Raw genomic sequence first — 10,000 nt, 5'->3', positions numbered from 1 at the left:
GAGAACATTTAAATAAAAGATAAGAGAGTGCACAAGAAGGTGTGAGAGAGAGCGAGAGAGAAAGAGACAAGTAGACAGAGAAAGAAAGAGAGGTATAGAGTGAGAGAGAAAGAGGGTGAGAGGAGAGAAGAGGTTGTACCGCAGTTGGCCTCGTCTGAGTTGTCCTGGCAGTCGTTGTCTCCGTCACAGATGTAAGCCGGGTTGGTGCAGATGCCCGTGCCACACTGGAACTGGCCTGGCCGACACTTGAACTGAGCTGCAGAGGGAACACACACACACACACACACACACACCATCAGAGACATCAAAGAGACCAGAGATATGGTATACACACACACACACACACACACACACACACACACACACACACACACACCATCATCAGAGACATCAGAGGAACAGTGTATGTTACATCAGTGTATGTTATACACACCAGATTAAATACACACGTATGCAAACACACACACACACACACACACACACACACACACACACACACACAGTGTGTCACAGGGTAATGTGACTTACGACAGTCGGTTGGCTCGTCTGAGTTGTCGCCGCAGTCATCCTCTGTATCACAACGCCACCAGAATGGGATGCACTTATCATTCTTGCACACAAACTAGAGATAAGAGCAAAGGAAACAGAAATGGCATCAAATAACTGTGTCCATAAAAGGGAAAAAAAGACAGAAAAAGTTCAATTCAACATGAAAAGCAGACAGCCCCACAAATACCTGAAATACTGCTCTAGCCACCAGTAAATGTAGCTTTAACTGTAAACATATTTACAATGCACACTGTAGCTCCCCCTCTAAGAGAAGGTAAGAACATGGAGAGGATAGTTCCTGTATGGAGTTACAGAGTGAGGTGTGTGCTGCGTGGTGTAGCTTAGTTGTCGTACAGGTGTGGTGTTGACTCACCTGGCTGGCGGTGCAGTTGGACATGCAGCGGCGTCCGTCGGCGGCCAGGTAGAAGTTGGTGGGGCAGGCGCACTTGTGGCCACCGCCAGGAGACAGCAGACACAGGTTACTGCAGCCGCCATTGTCCTCCTGGCACGGGTGGTTCCTCACTAGAGAGAGGACAACATAGGGGACTGTTAGGTGTGTGTGTGTGTGTGTGTGTGTGTGTGTGTGTGTGTGTGTGTGTCAGTCACTACAAAGGCACTGGATATAGAGGTCAGAAAGAAAATGGAGAATAATGTTCAACACAGCCTTTGTTTGAGTATGTGTTAATGCCCTCCTAGTCAGTTGAAAGTCCATTGGCCAGTGGAATGTACTGATCTGCATGGTGTGTGTATGTGTGTGTGTGTGTGTGTGTGCGTGCGTGCATGTGTGTGTGTGTCCCTCACCATCCGGTTGCCTGTAGGGATGGTAGATGTGGATGTCCATGGGCCGGTGGAGGGTGCTGATCAGCATGGTCTTGTTGGTGCCCTGGGTCTTATGCGCGCGGTTGATGGACTTGGTCTCCCAGTCGGTCCAGTAGATGTACTCCTCAAACAGGGTCATGGCAAAGATGTGGGGGATGTCCTGCCCAAGAACTACAGTACACACACGCACACACACACACACCATAAGTATCAATGAACACAATCAATTATGTTACTATAGTTGGGAATGACAAAGGTCATGGGTTTAATGCCCAGAACATGTATGTCCATACTGTATTGTATACTGTTTAGGCTCTGTGCACAAACGTTTTTAGTACTGCCGTTAAATTTCCGGTGTGTTCGAACCTGCAGCTATTGCTATGGTAATTCGTGTCTACACGGACCCAGTTGAGTGTTGCACCTAGCGAATCAACACGTTACGATAAAGAAGGATTTCAGCTCGTTGAAATTAAAATTTTTGGGAAAACAAGATATTCCGTGTCTTAGTGAATATTTAAGGAACAGAATAAAACAGAAAATGCCGTTTCAATATAGTTGACCGGAAGTCAAACGGCAGTACTAAGTGACTTTAGTGCACCGAGCCCATTGTGAGTCACTTATAAAAGTAAAATAAAATGAAAGTGTTTCCCAGATGAACACATGCAAATGCAGCGGAGAGTGGCATTACAGTATGAAAATGCAGTAGGGAGTCACCAGTCACATGTGTCTCTCAGAGATAGATGTGTGAATACACGTATCATGTCAACATGTTTGTGCGTCAGCATCTGTGTGTGTGTGTGTGTGTATGTGTGTGTGTGTGTGTGTCAACATGTACTGTATGTGTATCAGCATCTGTGTGTGTGTGTGTGTGTGTGTGCGTGTCCGTTCTAACCTGTGTGCCTGTTGGTGCCGTCCAGGCTGGCGAACTCGATGTAGTCCTCGCGGGCGTCGGCCCAGTAGATGCGGTCGTTGATGAAGTCGAGCGTGAGCCCGTTGGGCCAGGTGATGCGGTCCTGAACGATCACGCTGCGGTTGCTGCCGTCCATGCCAATCCGCCCGATGTGGGGGTTATCACCCCAGTCGGACCAGTACAAGTACCTGAGAGGGACAAAAAGCACTTTGAGCAGTTCAGACACTAATAAGCCGTCTGAGGCTTAGGGAGCTTTGGAAAGCTTCAAAACAAGATGAAACATAGGCCTTGAGCTTTCACCGCAGAACTACTAAGCAAATAAAGAAAAGCAAAGCCATTTAATAAATAAATAAATGCATTCACTAAAATACTGAAAGAAGACACTGCACTCATCAGATGTAAACAAACCGATGAAAACCAAAGAAAGCTCAAAGAAGGAAGACATGAACCGAATCAAATGAAGAGCAACATTTGAGCCATAGGTACAGTAATGTCCCGTCTCATGTCTTTGTAGTTATCATGACGCTGCTGTTTACCCGTTGCGCACGTCCACAGCCACAGCGCGCGGCTCTCTCAGACCCGTGTTGACCAGGATCGTGCGGTACGCTCCGTTCAGCTTGGACACCTCGATGGTGTCCCGCCCCTTGTCACACCAGTAGAGGTTTCCTCCCACCCAATCAACAGCCAGCCCGTCAGGGTTGCTAAGAGACGTACGGTGAAGGACCTGTTGGAAGACCAAGCATAGTGCCAAAAAAAAAAAAGAATGATGAAAGACAAGACAAGAAGAAAGACAAGTTTAGCAACAGGTAGACAGACAGACAGACCTATACACTGGAATGCACAAGATAAAAGCACCCTTCCCAGAGTACAGTACAAACAGTGCAAGTACAACACAAAGGGAAGGTTGAGATGGAAGTTGAACTCTAGCTTCAGTAAGTGCAGAAGATAAAGCAGAGGAGAAAGAGGTGTTGGCGTGAGGCTATGGTCGTGGGGTCACCTGCACGTCGCTGCCGTTGAGGTGCATGCGTCTGATCATACTGCCCTGCGTGGTCACGTCTGTCCAGTAGATCATCTGCTGCCTGTAGTCAAAGTCCAGAGCCACTGCGTTGTTCAAGCCCTGATTAGTGTCACACACACACACACACAAACACACACACAGACAGAGAGAGAACAGTTAGGAGAGAAGAATCAGATTTTACTCCAACTCAGGGTAGTTTTTAGCCTAGAAATCTAGACGCACCCTAGCAGCCAAAAATATTTTTGCCTAGCGGGATGGTCTAGGGTCGCACCGTTGAGGCCAAGACTGCGCTAGGCTCCAGGCCAGCCTAGCCAATCAGAACGCTCTATCTGTGTACGGAGTCCTTAAGCCCGCCTTGAGCTCACATTCGGCTTCCGCATGCGTCGTCGTTCGACGAGTTGGGTGTGAGACCATGTTGCACAACCATAGAGAAAAACGAAAGATGGATGAGGCTAACGAAGCGCGCTCGTTTTAATCGGATTTGGAAGAGTTAGACTTGGGTTTTTCTTTGAAAGTTGAGCAGAAAGAAGCACTCAAGTCATTCGTTTTAAAGAAGGATGTATTTGCCGTTTTGCCGACCGGCTACGATTGGTCTCAAATGCTGGCCTATTACGTGCAGAGGCAGTTTGAAAGACAACTGTTCATCCCACCCACAGGCTTCAGTTCTGTGAATGGTCCGACCCCAGATTATACATTTCTGTGTAGTTTGGCTTGCCAGGCTAGGTAGTTTTTGAAAACGTCAAGATACTGTACCATCTGCGCATACACAAACACACAAACACACCTGTCTAATCAGTGTGTAGTTGGTTCCATCCAGGTTGAGCTTCCTCAGGTAGTATCGGTTGGCAAAGATGAGGTAAGGCTCTATGTCTGTAAGAGCAAAATAAGAGTCAACATGACAGTTATCATCAAACTCATCACCACCAACATCAACTCAAACCAACAACAATCTATTTATGGAAATCTCATACACATCTGACATGGAGCTGTGTGCAATACTCTCTCTCTCACACTCTCTGTCATACACACACACACACACACACACACACACACACACACACACACACACACACACACACACACACACACACACACACACACACACACACACACACACACACACACACACACACACACACACACACACACACACACACACTCACCTGAGGTGGACTTGCAGATGGTGAGGTCGTCAGGCCTGAGCTCGAAGCCCTCCGTGCACACACAGTGGAAGCTGCCGTGGGTGTTGATGCAGTGCTGGGTGCAGGGGTAGCTGGTCGTGCACTCGTCGATGTCCACACACGTCTTCCCATCGTCCTTCAGCCGGAAGCCAGGGTGACACCTGCACTGCAAGGGCCCATGGGAAACTCAGGTAAGGCTGGGCATGCAAGGGTTCATTTTGTATGTCTAAAAATGTATCCTCAAACACTGTTCAGCCCTTAAAACAGATTGCCATGATTTGCTGGTTTTGATATCAAAACAGTATTTGTTTTTTCAAAGAAAGTCACTTGGCCATGACATGACAAAGACCTGATTGAATGACAACAATGCTCAGCAGGGATAACCGGCGTCTTAGAGGAGTTTTGGCCCTGTGCAGCACCCTTACCTTGAAGCCAATCTTCAGGTCTTCGCAGAGTTGGCTGCAGCCGCTCAGCTTGCTGTTGATGCACTCGTTGACGAAGCAGTTGAGCTCGTCGGAGCCGTCGCCGCAGTCGTCGTTGTGGTTGCACAGCAGCGTCTCGTTGATGCAGTTGCGGTTGGTGCACATGTAGGCCGTGTCGTTGCACTTCTTCTCTGCTTGAGCACAACGAGGAGAGCGTTATTCTCGAACTAAGCACCGGTCCACACCACCAACAGAGAAGAACGTGCACAATGTGTGGTGGGGAAAACGGCACGGAGCAGCAGGTCAGTGGGCACATGGGGTCAGTGGGCACATGGGCAGAGGCTCTAGCTCTGGTCAGGGGCACGGGAATGACCACATTCCTTTCCTGGTGGCAGAATAGAACCTATGAAGAGCTAGCCTGGCATAGCCCTCCGTAAGCTTCCGCTCAATTTTCATTTCCCTACAGCATTACTATCTGGGTCTGATCCTATTCTCGACTCGATTTCTCAGGATGCATTCCATCCTGAACAATCAGCGAATGGGGGGAGGGGGGCGTTAACGATGACGTCGAGCATATGCGTGTTGTCAGGGAACAGGAACATTAGCGATTGGGTAAAATCAGGCCCAATCGTATGAAACTTCAACAGAGTTCACGCCTCCTGCCTGAAATCCATTCTGAATGGAGTAGGTGCAGACCCTCTGTACGATATTAGTACGAGGGTTTGGTATGACCAGGCTAATGAAGAGCAGAACCTACAGTACAAACCTCTTCAATAAATCGTGAGCTGTCTTCCAGCAGCCCATTGGGACCGATAAAGAGGTTAAGTGAACAGAATAAAATGCCTGTGCTTACGATTATGCTGGATTCAGAGAACAAAAGCATAATGACTACAGAGGTAAAAGGGCAGCATCCCATTCAGGCCTCCAGTAATGCAGTCCTCCTCAGGAGCAGCGACTGCACAGGGGAGGAGGAGAAGAGGGGAGGAGGAGGGGAGGAGGAGGAGAGGAGGAGGAGGAGGAGAAGAGGGGAGGAGGAGGAGGAGGAGGAGGCATTAGGAGGTGAGGTGGTCTGACCTGGGCCGTTGCAGCGGGGGTTTTTGGGCGCTTCGTCCGAGTGGTCATGGCAGTCGAACTCGCCGTCGCACTCCCACCCTGCCTGGATGAGGCAGCGGCCATTGGCACAGCGGAACTCGTTGGGCTTGCAGGTAGGGTACTCTGAGAGGAGGAGTACAGAGAAGGTGAGGTGTGTGTAATTGTTAGAGAGTGTGTGTCAGTGTGTGTGTGTGTGTGTGTGTGTGTGAGTAATTGTATGCGCTTGGTTGTGTGAATGTGTGTGCAAATCTGTGAGAGTTTGGTATGTGTGTGAGTGCCTGTATGTGTGTGAGAGTGTGCATATAAGTGTGTGTGTGTGTGTGTGTGTGTGTGCTAGAGTGTGTGTGTGTATGTGTGTGTATGTGTGTGTGTATGTGTATGTGTATGTGTATAGAAAGTTAAGACCTTAGAAATGAAAGCAGAACTATTTCCCCATGAGCGATTGTCAACCTTTTCAAGGAGCAGCCTTGGAGTCTATGGATTTGCTGCAACTCGATACACTTCAGCCCGACAGCAAATAATTTCACTGAGCATCATCTACCGCTCGCTTTTAAGGAATAACCTTTAAATGGTAAATGAGACTGACTTTGAATAGAATGGGCTGGGAATTTAATGACGTGATTTGTTTTTCTGGGGGCTTATGCTAACACATCACTGAATTATAAATGCCAGGGTGTGAATAAATAAGCGCTTTTGAATAAAAGAACCAAAGTGGACACAGAGAGATACGGCCAGACCTGGCGGAAGAGGAGAAAGGAAGTGAGTGGAGGTCAAAAGGTCACAGACTCACCACACTCTGGAGACTCGTCTGATCCGTCATCACAATCGTTGTCATGGTCACACATGAAGTGTCGGGGGATACACTGCCTGTTTTGGCACATGAACTCCGTGGCTTCACATGTGTTGTTGAACACTACGGAGAGAGGAGGGAGAGAAATCTCCAGCTTGTCTCAAGTACTGAGTCCTATCTATCATTCTGTCTGACAGACTAACTCATTGAATGCTTCACCAGTATATCTGACTTGCTATGCTGTATAAAGATACAAAATGTCAGGATATCATTAATAATGATGCACCTACATTATTATTGCTGTTGCCAGTAGTAGTTGTGGTAACAGAAGTGGTAGGAGCAGGTGCTCTTACTATTATTATTTTATTATTATTATTATTATTATTATTATTATTATTATTTTCTTGATGGCCTTGCCAACCCACTCACCACATCCAGCCAGCACGCTCTCGTCGCCCCCATCAGGGCAGTCTCTGTCCCCGTCACACAGCCAGCGGTGGGAGATGCACTTGTTGGAGCCGGGGCACTTGAACGACTCTGGGCTGCACGTGGTGTTCTCTGTGAGGAGACAAAGCATCGGTCAACACAACAAACACATACAAACAGATGGACACAACCTGGCTGTAATATGTGAGGGACAATGAACATTTCATACAACTTTTACACATGTTTATGAGCGTGTGTGTGTGTGTGAAATCAATCATATGTGTGTGTGTGTGTGTATGTGACGGCGAGGCAGAGAGAGTGTGTGAATGGAAACTCACTGCAGACGTTGCCCTCGTCAGACCCGTCACCGCAGTCGTCTGCTCCATCACACACCCAGCTGGTGGAGATGCAGCGATGGTTGGCACACTCGAAGCGAGAGTCTGTGCAGGACTTGTCTGCAAGCACGCGCGCGCACACACACAAACACACACACACACACACACACACACACACACACACACACACACACACACACACACACACACACACACACACACACACACACACACACACACACACACACACATATACAAACAAACAAACACAGAAAGGCATACTGAATAACTTCTCCTAATGACTTCACAGTAGTGAGTAGTAGATGCATTTTTAAGCATATTCTGGTGAAATATTGATATTTCTTCCTGAGCGTGTTGCACAAACAACTGCAGACACAAAATCATTGCTGAATCAAAGCCCGAGATTCAGTGAGGCTGAAAGCGATGGCGAAAGCTTATTTTCCCTATCAGTCACAATTCACCAGTTCCTGTACAGGTATAGGATAGAACTATGGTAAGAAGAGAACTAGTAGAAGAACTAGTAGCCAGTGTTAAATATGCAAGGATGGGAGTTGTGTAACAACATGCTGCAAGAAAGGTTCGCTGACACATGAAACAGATGTAGGCAAAGTCTGTGTGTGTGTGTGTGTGTGTGTGTGTGTGTGTGTGTGTGTGTGTGTGTGTGTGTGTGTGTGTGTGTGTGTGTGTGTGTGTGTGTGTGTGTGTATGTGTGTGTGTGTGTGTGTGTGTGTGTGTGTGTGTGTGTGTCTTACAGCAGTTGGCCTCGTCGGCGCCATTCTCACAGTCGTTCTCCTTGTCGCAGGTCCAGCTCATAGGGATACAGCGGCCGCTCGGACAGGCGAAGAAGTTGGACGGACACTTCTCCTTCTTCTTCTCTGTGGAGGACAGGAGCCGCACCAGGGGGTCAGGCATAGCAGCGTCACAGCAGTATAGGACACAGCCAGAGATGGACAGTCTGGATTCTAATTCTCACTTGAGGTAAATGGTGTCATTCTATCTCTCTTTCTCACTTCTGTCTCTTCCACTCTTTACATCTTTTGTATCTCTACCTCTCTTCATACATCTCTCCATCTCCCTCTTCCTCCCTCCTTACATCCCTCTCTCTATATCCCACTCCCTCCATCCGTCTTTCCTTTGATCTTTCTCTACCTTGTAGCCCTTCTCACCACCGGACTTGTTTGTCACCTAACCAGTTTTTCTTCCTCTCCCTCGTCCTCTCCCCAGTCTCTCTCTCTCTCTCTCTCTCTCTCTCTCTCTCTCTCCCCCTTCTCTCTCTCTCTCTCTCTCTCTCTCTCTCTCTCTCTCTCTCTCTCTCTCTCTCTCTCTCTCTCTCTTTACCTGGGCAGTTCCTCTCGTCGGAGAAGTCGCCGCAGTCGTTGGCTCCGTCGCAGCGCCAGGAGGGGGCGTAGCAGAGCGAGGTGTACTCACAGTGCTGGAAGGTCACGCCCTTCACCCCCAGCCGGAAGTAGCTGCTGCAGTCGGTGGCAGCTGGAGGAACAGATGGAGGAGAGAGAGAGAGAGGAGAAGGAGGAGAGGGAGGAGAGGATAAGAGTTTAGAACAAGGATGAGGAGAGGTGGAAAAACAGAGCAGAGTAGAAGACAGGAGAGGAGAGGAGAGGAGAAGAGAGAGGAAGAGGAGATGGGATGGGAGGAGAGGAGAGGAGAGGTGGAGAAACAAAGTAGGGTAGAGATCAAAGACGAGAGGAGAGGAGAGTGACATGGAGCAGAATTTTCAAAATAATGTTGTATGTTAGTGCCACTGCTAATACTATAATCTAATAAGCGATCATGTGCGCTGTGTGCTGTGTGATTGTGAGCGGTGATGAGTGTGTGTTATTGAGAGTTGGGAACTCACTGCAGTTCATCTCGTCAGACGCGTCCTCACAGTCCACTCGCTGGTTACAGCGGCTCGTGTTGGTGATGCAGCTGCCGTCTCTACACTGGAACTGATCGGCCGAGCACAGGGTGGCTGTAAACACACACACACACACACACACACACAAACACACACACACAAAATATAAGATATCAAGATTACATTGACAAAAAGACCAGACCAGGATATCTTCGACAAATGTCAGACTCTCTCTCTCACCCACACAAACACACACACACTCAAACTCTCTCTCACACACATACACACACTCAAACTCTCTCTCTCACACACAAACACAGACAGTACAATCATAATGGGACGTGGTGCTTATTTGCGTGCATTCCATGTTTCCGCATGCTCAAACACACGCACCATTGCAAAACAGTTCGTCTGAATTGTCTCCGCAGTCGTCCTGGCTGTTGCACCAAGAGGAGTGTTGGATACAGCGGCCGTTCACACACTTCCTGAAGCCCTTCTTACACGCACGGTTAGCTGTGAAGACACGGACATAACACACCACGTGAACACTTACACAAACACACACCACATAATTGCATCACG

General features: G+C 48.2%; 1 protein-coding gene across 1 annotated transcript in view; it reads right to left on the bottom strand.

Moving 5' to 3' along the window:
• The window catches only part of LOC134092593 (low-density lipoprotein receptor-related protein 1-like), a 160,608-nt gene that overhangs the window by 17,055 nt on the left and 133,553 nt on the right, over positions 1-10,000 (bottom strand). Inside the window, exons 47-64 of the mRNA XM_062545572.1 lie at positions 9,812-9,931; positions 9,419-9,532; positions 8,902-9,051; positions 8,316-8,438; positions 7,546-7,662; positions 7,211-7,339; positions 6,782-6,904; positions 5,974-6,114; positions 4,903-5,090; positions 4,460-4,643; positions 4,081-4,166; positions 3,276-3,395; positions 2,815-3,002; positions 2,261-2,466; positions 1,351-1,539; positions 923-1,071; positions 529-622; positions 140-256 (exon numbers count right to left, since the gene is read on the bottom strand). Coding sequence (XP_062401556.1) covers positions 140-256; positions 529-622; positions 923-1,071; positions 1,351-1,539; positions 2,261-2,466; positions 2,815-3,002; positions 3,276-3,395; positions 4,081-4,166; positions 4,460-4,643; positions 4,903-5,090; positions 5,974-6,114; positions 6,782-6,904; positions 7,211-7,339; positions 7,546-7,662; positions 8,316-8,438; positions 8,902-9,051; positions 9,419-9,532; positions 9,812-9,931 — 2,538 coding nt within the window. The remainder of the gene's footprint in view (positions 1-139; positions 257-528; positions 623-922; positions 1,072-1,350; positions 1,540-2,260; positions 2,467-2,814; positions 3,003-3,275; positions 3,396-4,080; positions 4,167-4,459; positions 4,644-4,902; positions 5,091-5,973; positions 6,115-6,781; positions 6,905-7,210; positions 7,340-7,545; positions 7,663-8,315; positions 8,439-8,901; positions 9,052-9,418; positions 9,533-9,811; positions 9,932-10,000) is intronic.

Source organism: Sardina pilchardus, chromosome 9 (genome assembly GCF_963854185.1).
Source record: "Sardina pilchardus chromosome 9, fSarPil1.1, whole genome shotgun sequence".
Classification (NCBI taxonomy): Eukaryota; Metazoa; Chordata; class Actinopteri; order Clupeiformes; family Clupeidae; genus Sardina; species Sardina pilchardus.
This window is presented reverse-complemented; position numbering and strand designations above follow the sequence as displayed.